Here is a 13260-nt window from a genome sequence, read left to right on the forward strand (position 1 = left end):
AACACTGGGTCTTCTGACATCTAAGACAATCCCGTATCAATTGTACCAAGCTCCTTCTCAAATAACAGACATTGAAGCCTTTAATACAGTCATGCATTGTTGCCAAGAGCATAGTTTTCATCGTTGTGTGCCTCATGGCTAGTTTTGTGTAAGTGTGGGCCAACTACCTACCCCTATCCCTCATAGACACTCTATATTGTTGGAAGGCTATAACTCTTATTATAAATGGATTGTTATATTCTAATTATTCCTGCACTTGTCTTCTATTGAAAGAATGTTAGGATTATTCTTGCCTTTTCACTTAATAAATATTTTATCTCTAAGAGTTAAAAAAAAAAGGATGAATGCTGGCACCATGTCTCTCTGCCACATGGCCAAGAACACATCACGCCTTTGTGTCTTTATTCCTTCTTGCTCTTAGGGGAATGATGTTGAGAGAGAATGGGCCAGGCTGTGATCTTGTGACCTTCAAAGGGTTGGAGGAACTATCAGATGTGTAGAGAGGGGAGTCCACAGCAGAGACTGCCATGGAGGACGGTCAGCATGTGAACAGCTCCAAGGATGACCCATGTGAGCCAGGGCAGCAGTGAATCTACTGGGAGGCCAAGACTCTTTTCTCTCCAGGTAGAGGAACAAATTTTCCAACTGGGACACACCCAGAATTCAACTTCTAGAAAGAATTTTTTAGTTAACAGGGCTGTTTCATTTTTGTCTGTCTCCAAAACCTAATACAGTTCCTAGATACTGTAGATTGTAATCAAGCTCCTTGAGAGCAGAGACTATCTTTTGCTCTTTTTTTAGTGGGGGTGGGGGATCCCTAATGCTCGGTATATAGTAGGCATTTAATAAGTGCTAGCTGACAGATTGAAACTTAATAAATACTCATTGATTTATTGATTGACTTGCAGATGAAGATTTTGGTCATAACTCATGAAACCATCTACTAAAGTGTAAAGGGATTATAAATTGCATCAATGGAGAGGGTGTCTATGCCAGTAGAATTTAAGGTCTTTGAGGGCAAGGAAGCCCTTGTCTTTGTAGCCTTAGCATCATGCCTAACACAGAGTAGAGACTTTATAATAAGTCTTTATTAATTGGATCATGGGGCCATAGATTTAAAGTTGGAAAGGAGCTCAAAGACTCAAAGTCCAACCCTCTCATTTAAAAAAAAAGTTTACATTTCTCAATGAGAAATCATCCCTTTTTTTTCTCCCTCTCACCTCCCTCCCTCTCCCATTGGAAAAAGGAAAAAAACAACCCTTGGAACAAATATATACAGTCATGCAAAACAAATGAGCACACTGGCTGTGCCCAAAAACATTTGTCTCATTTTCTGTCTTGAGTCAATCACCTTTCTGTCAGGATCAATCCTGTTTGTTTTACAAATGAGGAAACTGAGGTCCAGGGAAGTTAGGTGATTTGATCAAAGTTATACAAATGGCATTGGAAATGGGATTTGAATCCAGGTCTTCTGATGCCAGGGTCTATGTTTTGATGTTACTATACCATCTCAAAGTCTTGAAAGTACTAAAATAAGTTATTTTTAGCTGCTGTATAGATATGTACAGGTGAGTATGTGGGGGTTCCTAACAAATTCTTTGGGAATTCTTATCTGCTCCATCTCATTCAGAATTCATCTCTGTCTCTCTTGCTTTCTCCAAATGCTCCAAATTAAAGGTCTTTCTTGATGTACTCCTGCTAGAAATTCCACCCTGAAACTTTGCCTTTGTTTCTCCCCCATCCTCATGCCTAAAACAGTGCTCCACTTAACATTTGTTGGCTTGGATTGAACTGAACTTTGGGTTCCCTTGTATTATTACATAGGTATAGTCTATTTCACTGATGAAGGAAGGCTTGATCCCTCCACACATCTGATAACCCCAAAAGCAAATGATTCATCTTGGGGGCTGCCTCGAGGCAATTTCTACTTGGACTTCCACTAACCAGGAAATGTCAAGGGCCATGTGTAGCACCTCTTTAGGGAGTTCCCCATCTTTCAAGCTCATCAAAATTCTCATGATCAAACCTATAGGGACCCCAACTTGATATGGATTCCTGGATCCAATCTAGGATTCTGACTTTCCAAAAGCTAGATTAGAGTTCTCTGGGTTCTCTCTTCACTGAGAAGCTCAATCTAATCCAGCCTCAAATATGCTCTTCTCTCTTCCTGACACATCCATATGGTAACATGGGGCTTTGCTCAAACCTCAAGGGCAGGGTACGACTGACCATGGATTCTTCTGATGGAACTGCAGAGCTCAGTTCAGTTACTTCCAGGACCACTGAGTGAATAGCTGAGGGCATATGGGTGTGAAGAGAGGGGACCACAAGAGGAGGACCAGCCATGGCTTGGAGTGTTTGGAGGACACTTTTGAGTTAATTTAAAATCAACTAAATTCAACATGTAAGAATTGGTGCTAATTCTCCCCTTTGGAGGGAGGGAGACACAGAGAGAGGGGGGAGAGGGAGAGAGGGGGAGAGGGGAAGAGGGAGAGGAAGAGAAACAGGATAGAACAGTCAGTTACTGTCTCCCTGAAGTCTTCCTTTAAAGCTCTGTGTGTACCTCCTAGGGATACTGAAAGTATTCTTTTAGTTTTTCTAGATCTTTCTGGAATTTCTTTAAATTATGAAATGTTTGAGCTGGAAAGATCCTTAGATATTGACTATTCCAACTCCCTTTGTTAGGAAGGTCAGAGAGGCTAGAAAACTTGCCCAAGTTGGCACAGCTTGTTAGGGGGCAAAGCTGAGATTATAACTTGGGTCTCAATTCCTGAACCAGCGTTCTTTCCATTATAGAATGTTTGGGTTATAAACATCATAATGCTATTATCTTGTGTTTCTACAGTGGCACTTGCTTTCCCTATAATTGAATCCAATTCTCTCCTTCTCAGGACTCCACCACCTACATGTACCTTCTCCTCCAGCCAGGCTAGTTTCCTCACTGTGTCTTTCTCACCCCATGTTTTTTGTTGTGTACCTGAAATACCTTTTTTCTCTACTTATCTGAATCTTACCTACTGGGAAGAGCTAAGCTCAAGTCTTACCTCCTCCAGGAAGCCTCCTCTGACCTCTTTACCCCACACTGAGCTTTCTCTCCTCCTGCTCTTATTATCTATACTCCTTCATTTGGGACATAGCATGGACTGCTCTATATTGATATTTAACATGTCTATACATCTTACTGCTCTAAATAGATTAGAACGTCCTGGATGACAGGAGTCTGGACTTCTTGCCTTCTCCTTAGGGTGATCTCATGCAGAGTAAGAACCCTAGAGAAGCTCAGCAAATATTCATTACATAGTTTATCATTGTCAGATCCAGCACTCGAACTCAGTTCTCCTGACTTAGATTCCTCTGTACCATCTTCTTCTGGACACTTTGGGCCACTTGGAGCAGTCCAGGCTTGGCTTGGATAAAACCTGTCATGGGCAGTCTGGTTGCTCTCAACTTGCTTCCGCACAGCATACCTGCTGCTCTGGCTTTTGGCGCCTTCCCACTCTCCCCCAAGATGGTAGAGAGAGCTCCTTTCCTAAAGAGATTATGAAGGAGTTACTTCTGGAGAGAGCATCCCTCTTTGATTGCTGGCTGTGCTCTGGGGTCTAGCATGGCACCACTATATGAAGCGCCCTGAAACTTGTTTTCAGAATGACATTTCCCTGAACTATCTGCTGTAACTGCTATAACTCCCTACTTCTTATTTATAAAGTTTGAACTCTTTTGCTTGTCACTCAAGGCCTTCCACATAGGAGTACCCCATTACTTCCTTACCTTTATATCCTAATGTATGAATCTTCTGTGCCAGTCAGGCGGTCTCTCCATAGTCTCATCATTCTCCTTGCTGTCTCTGCCTGCCTTTCTTCATGCCAATTGTCTCAACCTAAATGCCCCTTGTAATCCCATCCATCCTATTCCTTTTGCTTAGCTAAATCCTACTCATCCTTTGAGGTCAAGTCACCTTTTATCTCCTCCATGGAGCCTTCCATGACTACTCCAGCCCATATTAATACTTTGAAATCCATCTGGATGCTGGTAACACAGTTTAGCTCATAACTGGTCTCCAGTTAGTTCACTGGAAGTCATGTCTCCAAGCAGCCTGTAAACTTCTTGAGGGCAGGAGAATCTTTTTATTATAATTTTAAAATTAAAACAACCCTTATCTTCTGTCTTAGAATTGATTCTAAGTATTGGTTCTAAGGCAGAAGTGTGGTGAGGGCTAGGCTCTTAGGGTTAAATGACTTATCCAAGATCACACAGCTGGGAAGTGTCTGTGGTCAGATTTGACCCCAAGACTTTCCATCTCCAGGCCTGGATCTCTATCCATTGAGCAATTTTAGTTTCCCCAATCTCTTTAGTTACTTATTTTTGTTCTTCTCTTCCCCTGTGGTGCCCAGGGCAATTCTGGGTACATGTCTAGGTTGCAGTAAAGCCTGGATGGTTGCTTGATTTCATAGACTTTAGTGGAGGGAACCCCCACCTGGAAGAGGAGAGAATCTTATGGTGGGAGGAAGGCCACACCTTCCAGAGGTTGTAAGGGGTTGTAGGCTGTCGGGAAAGCTCTGACAGCTTTAATCTGAGATAAAATCTGACAGGTTTAAACTGAGATTTATCAGCATAAATTATGAAATGGCCCATGAGGACAATGATCAATGTGAAGCACCATTCAGTCAAAGGGAGAGATGCAACCCAAAGGTGGGATGGCCCTGATGAGGGAAGTCTGGATTAGACACCGGTGTTGGCCCTATGATTCTTGGGGGTCCATCAACCTCTACAACCAGTCTGGGCCCAGCCTTGTCCTCCAGAGTATAACCTCGATGGTGGGGGGTATTGTTTTATCAGCAGTGGGAGTCCCAGTGGCCCCTGAAACACTTCATTTGTAGGAGAACCCAAGGGGCAGTCACGTGTCCAAGGGGAAGGGGTTCCTTTGCAGTGGGCCCAGCAGGGAGGCCCACTTGTATTTCAACAAGTATGTTGGCTGTAGATCTACTGCAGAGCCTGTTTGCAGGCAGGTCTCTGTAGAGCTGTGAAGGACCCCAATGCTCAACAGGAGATGATGAGCTGGTTGGCGAGGGCTTGGGGCGCCTGGGTCTGCTCCAAAGGCTGTTTCTGTAGGAGTTCACAGCTCGCCAGGGTCCGATACAAGGCATCTAGGACTTCAAAGGTGTGAGCCTTCTCTACAAGAGAGAACCAGGAGGCAAAAACAGTATGAGAAGGAAATCGGAAAATTGGGGGAAAAAGATTTATAGTTTCTCAGATAAAGGTCTCATATCTCAAGTATATGGAAAACTTTGTCAAGTTTATAAAAAGATGAGTCTTCTCCAACTGATAAATGGTCAAAGGATATGAATAGGCAATTTGGGGAAGAAGAAATTAAAGCTATATACAGTTGCATGAAAAAATGCTCCTAATCATTATTGATTAAATTGACTAAAATGATTTTGACAAATCTGATCTCAGACATTTCCTACCTCTGTGACCCTGAGCAAGTCACTTAACTGATTGTCTTGTCTGTACCACTCTTTTGTCTTGGAACCTATACCTAGTATCTATTCTAAGCCAGATTTGAGGTATGAGACCAGTTAGGAGTCTGGATTAGGGCCTGGGTTCAAATGTGCAATAGCCTAATTCTTAGAGTGCTTATTATTGTTTTATTAAAATTCTTATTTTCTGTTATATTCTATTTTACAGTAATATGACCAGGAGATATCTTCAGTACATACAACCCCTAGTTGAACTGTAAACTCCTTTATTACTGGAATGATGTCTTATACTGTCTCATACTAGACAGGTTTTAATAAGAAATGTTTGTTGAACCAATTGTTCATTTTTATCTCTCTCATGGTGCCTAGCACAGAGCATGGCCAAGAGTAAATACCAAATTAGCATATATTTGCAAAAATGGGAGATTTGGAAATGCTTGAGATCCAGGGTGGGCCTGGGGGAAAGGGGAGGAGACCGCCCAGATCCTGACACCTTGGAACATGCTTCTGAACCTTCTGGGGCTCTCCTCTTTCTCCTCCAGGCTGAAGTGAGCTTATCCCCCACCAGGATTCAGGTTCCCCATCTCAAAACCATTCTTCCCTGCAACCTCTCTCAAAAGCTTAATTTTTTCCCTCTATTTTTCTTTTATATTTTTGATTTTTTTCTTTTGATAATTGACTCATACGCCTATAACTCAACCACTTTGAGTTGATCTGGGTGTTGATGAACACCCTCTTCAGGAGGGATTGTATTGTATTTTTATTTTAAACAATCCAATCTTTTAAATTTTGTTTGAGAAGAATTTCAGGAAAAGAAGTTTGCTAACTCCTTGAATCCAGAAGAATGAACTCTTTGAAAAAAGATGCTTGCAGAAACCTACACTGCATCAAGAAGATCGAGAATGAACTTTTGGGTGCAATCAGTTGAACAAAAGGGGATTGAACATTTATTGTAAATGTACACTTTTATGCCAAAGGGGACTGTCCCCTAATTTGGCTTTTTGTCAATGCGCCTAGCAAAACACTGGTTTTGCTTTTTCTCTTTTCTCTTTATCCCTAACCATTGTAATTTCCTCTTAGAAATTGAAATATTGTATACATCTGTACTTAGAAGGTTTTAGGACTACAAGATGATTCTGTTAAATGATCTATGGGGAGACTAGTCTCCCAATGATCATCAGGGGGGATTGTGAAGACTGGATTTAGCTCTCCCTTGATTGTAACAATGAAGGTACTTAGCTCTTCCTTTATTGGGAAGATTGAATTGTAATCCACAATCTAGTTTTAGATTTTAATCCCTAAAAGGTGATAACTCAGTATTTTAAGTAGATCTACCCATTTTAACTACAAAAAGGTGTTAAGTAACTACAAAAGGTGAACTAACCAAAAAAGGTGTTAAGTAACCCAAAAGGTATAATCTAACCAAAGAAGGTATGAACTAAAGAGTGGGCAGTCCTAGAGAAAAGTATCTGATGTGACTGGTAGAAGTGAAATTTAGGGGAGGCGACACAAGAGAAAAAGATTTTTAAAAGAGGATCAGAGGCCGGAAGAAGATATTCGAGAGATTTGATTCAAGATTTGAGTTGGATGGAGAATTCTCTGTCTCAGAGTTGGACTGGAGGAACTGGACCTCTGGAGGAACTTGTGCAGGAGACCTCAGACTGCTTTTCCTTTTAGATGGTTACTGTTGGTGAGTGAAAGGCTGACTTAGTGACCCTGCCTTTTCTTGGAGGTGTGAGCCTCCAAGAAAGGCCCATCATCTTGAGACTCTCTTCCCCTAGCTGGGGCTTAGAAATTCTAACTGGTATCAGTGGAAGCCAGATCTCTCTCTGTCTCTGTCTCTGTCTCTGTCTCTGTCTCTGGCTCTGTCTCTCTCTCTCTGTCTCTCTCTGTCTCTCTCCCCTCCATTAATATCTTCCCTATATTGTAAATAAACTATCATAAATTCCATTTACTTTAGTAATTCATTTTTGGATTTAGAAATTAAATCCCTGGTGACCACCTAATTAATATATGTCTATATCAATCACAATTAATTTTAATAGACTCCATTCCATCCCCTTGTAGGCAGATTTTTTTTTTCTGGAAAACTCACTACAGAAGGAAAGTTGCCAAGGATGCTGAATAGAAGAGAGTTTAACAATCTGAACTTTCAGCAGAGTCTTGACCAGCACTCACCAGATTATTCAAGTCTGTTCTCCATTTGATTCTATTTCTTTAAGCAAATGTTTAAGTTTTTAAAGCATTCCCTGCCTCTTCTTATTCTATTCTCAAAACACCTCTAAGAAATAAATGAGGTTGAGATGACTAACTCTATTTCACAGGCCATGGGATTATAGACAGAGTGTTTGGAAGAGACCTCAGAGGCTTCTTAACCCGGGGGCCCTAGATGGATTTCAGGGGATCTATGAATTTTTTTTAAACCCTCATCTTGCATATTAGAATCAATACTATGCATTGGTTTTAAGGCAGAAGAGTAGTAAGGGCTAGGCAATGGGACTTAAGTGACTTGCCCAGAATCATATAACTAGAAATTGTCTGAGGTCACATTTGAACCCAGGACCTCCTATCTCTAGACCTGGCTCTCAATCCACTGAGCCACCTAGTGGCCTTTTGTGAACTTGTTTTAAAAATATTTTGATTACTATTTTCATATAGTTGGTTTCTTTTATAATCTTATACATTTTATTTTATTCATTTAAAAATATTACCCTGAGGAGGGGTCCATAGGCTTCATCAAAAGGATGCCCAAAAGGTCTGTGATGCAAAAACAGTTGAAGAATTGATCTAATCAATTGCCTCAGTTTCAGATGAGGAAACCAAAGCTTGGAGAGGTTGAATGACTTGCTCAGGGTCACACAGCTATTAAGTGTCTGAGGAAGGATTTAAACTGAATTCTTTTTGTCTCCAAATCCAGCATGCTCTCCTCTATCCTGTGCTTTCCTTCCAAAGATCAGGGGGATTGGAGATGAAAACAATGGCTATCACTTTATTTTCACTTATAGAATACCTTCAATCTCTGCAACAATAAAAAGGACTTAAAAAATAAAAACTCACAGATGGTCTATGGGAAAATAGGAGGGTATTGATATAAGGGAATACATACAAATCTGTGAGAAGCTAGAACTAACACTCAATCCCAAGGTCTCTTCTAGCTCTGATATTTTTGGTTCTCTCCTAGAATTTTAAAGTTGTATATGATCTTTCCTTTTCAGCCCCAGTGCTGTGGGAAACCAGATGCTTTTGGGAGCCTGGATAGTGGTTCCAGGTGTAATGAACCTATTCTCAGCATAGTCCAAGCTTCCATCAGGAATTGGTTGCTCTCTACCCTCAATGCTCCAGACCAGCAACAGCAGGGGTGGTGGTGGTGGTATTTGCCTCATTAAACAGTTCCTCATGCTAATATATTAAATGTAGGGAAGCCTTTTATTTAGGATCTTGGAATGGGGAGGGAGAAGGTAAAGGTTAGAGGCTTGGGGGGTAGTCTGGAGAAGGACAACAGGGCAGCTGATAAAAATTGAAGGGAAGCAGGGAAAAGAGACCGCCCCCAACATCCTGGTCCACCTCCCCATTTTCTGCCTTGAATTCATGGAATGTTTTGATTTGAAAACTTCAGCACTTGTTACAGTTCTGTGGGGTCCTAGCTGTCATGCTAGGAAGCAGAGTAGATAAACATTCTGGTTTGCTAATATAACTTGGGAACCAAACTCTTCTGAAAACTTAAATTCAAACTTTGATCCTGAAGGTTCATGGATTCTTTTTTGGGCAGATCTATGCTAGGACCAGTTTATCATTGTGGAAAAATGATTTGCTGGTGCCTTCTCCCCAGTTCCCATCTCTTTCCCCACCCCTACCCTCTAGCTACAGATTTCAGAATAATAAGGGACAAGAAATGATTTTAATTACCAAGGAGCTTTCCTACCATGTTGGAGGTCCTGACAGGATTCCAAGGTGTTCAGCAACATTTTCCCCAAGACTCTTTTTGATATATTCTTAAAAAGGAACAAACACATGGAACAGATCATTCTATACATCATGACATCATTATTAGAAGCAGCATGGTGTAGTATTTAGAGAAGTGGTTCACAGTCAAGAAGATTGGAGTTCAAATCCTACCCTTAAAACACACTAGTTGTATGGCCATCAGCAAGGCATTTAAATTCTATGTGGAAACTTCCTTTTAGTGAGGCAGTTGAGTTTGATGATCTCCAATGACCTTTCTAGTTCCAAATCTGTGATCTTACAAATGTCACAGTATCTCAGAACTGGTAGGGCCTTAGAAGTCATCTAGTCTGATGCAGTCTCCTCTACGGTACTGCCAACAAATGGTCCAGCTTTTTCTTGAAGTTGTCATACTGCCAATGAAATAAAGTTCTCTGCCAGCAATAAGAGTAATAAGAGACCCATATGAACTCCATAATCACATTTAAATGTTTATCTCCAGGGGTAGTGCAAAGAATGCTGGGTTAGGACTCAGGAGCCCTCAGTTCTGATCCCAGATCCACTATCAAGTCTAGTGCTTGCCTAATGGTACCATCATGTTGCCTCCAATATACCATGAATGAAAGGGCAGTTAGGTAGTATAGTAGAGTGCCAGGCATGGAGTTGGGAGGACCTGGACTCAAATCTGGCCTCAGACACTAGCTGTGTGATCCTGGACAAGTCACTTAATCCCAATTGCCTGGCCCTTGTCACTCTTCTATCTTAGAACTGATAAGGGTCAGATGGTAAGGGTATCTATGTATTACATAGCTGAATTCCTTGGCGACCTTAAATTAATATATATCAGTCTTTTAAAGTGATTTCCTTGTCCCTTCGTGGTCGCCACAATGTGACAAGGAAATCACTTTAAAAGACTGATATATATTAATTTAAGGTCGCCAAGGAATTCAGCTATGTAATTCCTAAATGGAAACTCAAGTCAGCCGTCAACCTTTTGTAGAATTTAATTACAAACAGGAGGAAGAAAGGAATTAGAGATAGAGAGAGAGAGGGAGAGAGAAAGGGGAGAGAAGGGAATAGGGCTTAAATACCCCTTCTGTTTAGGCTGGGCCAAAAGGCCCAAGCCCTTAGATAGCTGAGGCAAAGAAAGGAGATCAGTCCCTATTACTCACGTGACCAAAATGGAGAAACAGTCTCAGGGGCTCCACCTCCAGCTTCCTTCAGAGCAGCACAACCTCTCAGAGCCAAAAAACTCTCCAACCAACCACCTCCGTCCTCAGACCCCTCTATCTTTAAGGAAACCATCCAAGTTCCCTCCCCTCAGTTCTCACATCTACCAATCACTGTCCATGTCTTCCCTGTGCCAATGGTGGCTCTAGCTTAACCCAGGACCGCCCAGAGGTCTGTGGCTTTGCACATGTCTGTTGAAGGTCATATTCTCAAATAATTAAATTTTGATCTATGCTGCAGCCCTTCCTAAATCCTGTTACCCTGAGTAGGGTAGAGAGTGGAATAATTAAATTTTGATCTATGCTGCAGCTCTTCCTAAATCCTGTTAGGACTGAGTAGGGTGGAGATTGCAATTTCCAAGACCTGGTTCTGTCATTCCAAGTATCTCCATTGTATCAATTCTAAAATCAATCATGACTCAAAGAAATTCCTGTTCTATGCTTAAGCATAGGTCAAAGCCCTTTCCATTGTTCAGCAAAAGGTTTCTGTCCTAAAGTAATCTTAAGAAGGGAGGAGGAGGAACCTCCCATGCCAATGGGGTTCACATTATCAATAGGGAATTTTTCAAGTATGAAATTTCCCAGTGGTGAAATTTTCAACATTTATAAGTCTAAGAAATTTTAAGGTTTACAGTATAGTCCTAAAAATCAAGTGATCTAGCCCTGAGGCTCCTTCCACTAGACCACCTGCTGCCTCCAGTGGGGATTGAATGAGAGACTCAGTAAGTATTTTGATGTTTCAAGCAGGTGATGATGGCAGGAGAAGCCATGTTCTGCCAGCATACCAAATCCCGAAGCCTCTGGAGAAGCTGGAGGACATCCATAAGCTTTTCTTCCACCAGGGAGAGCCGAACTCGCTCAGTCTCAAGCATCTGCAACTCCATCTTCAGCAGCTCACTCTCTTCAGCCTTCTGCTGAAGTTCACTGAGAAGGGGCTCCTTCACCTGGCCAGAAACAGAGGACATTCAGCACTGGAGCTGTCCACCCCCACCCTCCAGGCGCCATCATTCCTCAGAGCTGGTAGCCACTTAGTACTTGTTAACGTGAAGGTGGGGTGACTGATTTACTGGAGTAGGCAAGGTTGGGATAGGATACTGAAAGCTTGGTTGGGGCCTACAGGAATATTTTTCAGAGCTCTATTACCACAGTTGAGTCTCCCAGCAGCTCTGAAGTAGGCAGGACATGGTGGTATAGGAACTGGGATTCCTGTTTTATAGAGAAGGAAAGTCAGGTAAAGAGGAATCTATAGAGTGAATGGCAGAATTGGGACTAGAACCTAGTCTCCTGACACCTGGTTCTTTTGTTATTCATTTGACTCAGTCATGTCTGACTCTTTGTGACCCCATTTGGGGTATTCTTGGCAAAGACACTAGAATAATCTGCCTTTACCATCTCCAACTCATTTTTCCAGATGAGGAACTGAGGCAAACAGGGTTAAATAATTTGCCCAAGATCACAGATTGGAAGTGTCTGAGGCCAGATTTGAACTCATGAAGAGTTCATGACTCTAGTCTTTCTGACTCCAAGACCAGCACGTATCCACAATGCCATCTAGCTGCCCATGGTACAGGGCTCATTAATCCATTGTACCTTTTCAGGATTTTCTTGACTTACATCAGAGACATAATATTTCATCTGAGAGTTATAAAGTCAGATGACCTGGGTCTAAATCTTGATTCTGTTCTTTTCTTCCTGAGTGGCCATAGGCAAGTTATTTGGCTTCCTTGGCCCTCAGTTTCCTTATCTGAAAAATAAAGGGGCTGGGCTAGATGGCCTCTGAGGATTCTTCCAGCTCTAGTTCTCTGATCCTAATTATGGTTACCTCCTCTGGTTTCATCTTCTCTTCTCTCAGTTTCCCAGGCAAAAGCTGGCTCCTCTCTCCTTTTACTTCCTTTGAGGCCTTGCTCTTGCAAACCCATGGCCACACTATTAATTCCCACTATTTTTTTTTGTAGCTGTGTCTTTCATTCCCCTCCTGGGCCTCACCAGAGAGTTCATTTCACAGTCGAATGATTATTTAAATGCTTCTAAAGACAAGATTACAACACCCAGAGGAAAACAGAAAAGGAGAGTGACTTGAGCAGACAGAAGAGACTTTTTTACTGCTTGAGGATGACAGCCTGTGAGGGCAAGTTATCACCAAAGGATTTACTTTGTGCAGTGAATAGGATCGAGGGAGCCAAGAAGAAAAGGGAGGTATGGGAAATGAAAGAAGACAGAAAAGAGAGGCATGTGGGCTGAAAGGAAAACTTCAGACAGGCTCCTTCTCGGGGCCCCCTGAACCATCATCAGATGCCTACCTTCCTATTGTAAAGTAATCCCTAACCATTGGTCTACCGCTTTGTGGTTTACAAAGCATCTTCCTGTACATTGTGCACAGTCTATAGCTTAGTTGTACAGTGCTTTACAGCTCTCTATAAGGTCTGTATAGAGGCAAGGGAGAGAAAGCTGCCTTTTGAGTCAGGAATGCCTTCAATCAATCCCCGCCTTTGCCTCATCTTGGCTGGGTGGTAAGCCACCTAACCTCCCATCTCTCTAGGCAATTCTCCAAGATCAGATGTGCAGATGTTCACTGGCAGAGGGAGTTTGCTTGGAGACTTCCTATATTAACA

General features: G+C 42.0%; 1 protein-coding gene across 3 annotated transcripts in view; it reads right to left on the minus strand.

Moving 5' to 3' along the window:
* Positions 1 to 864: 864 nt before the first annotated feature.
* EFCC1 (EF-hand and coiled-coil domain containing 1) overlaps positions 865 to 13260 on the minus strand; it is a 99277-nt gene continuing 86881 nt past the window's right edge. Inside the window, exons 6-8 of one of the 3 annotated variants that reach the window (XM_007500332.3) lie at positions 11434 to 11592; positions 9400 to 9469; positions 865 to 5171 (exon numbers count right to left, since the gene is read on the minus strand). In XM_007500332.3, the coding sequence (XP_007500394.2) occupies positions 5038 to 5171; positions 9400 to 9469; positions 11434 to 11592 (363 nt within the window). In that variant the 3' untranslated portion in view covers positions 865 to 5037. Of the gene's footprint in view, positions 5172 to 9383; positions 9470 to 11433; positions 11593 to 13260 lie in introns of all 3 variants that reach the window. The other 2 variants (XM_016424538.2, XM_056804778.1) reach the window with 2 other exon arrangements.

This window comes from Monodelphis domestica, chromosome 7 (assembly GCF_027887165.1).
Source record: "Monodelphis domestica isolate mMonDom1 chromosome 7, mMonDom1.pri, whole genome shotgun sequence".
Taxonomy (NCBI): Eukaryota; Metazoa; Chordata; class Mammalia; order Didelphimorphia; family Didelphidae; genus Monodelphis; species Monodelphis domestica.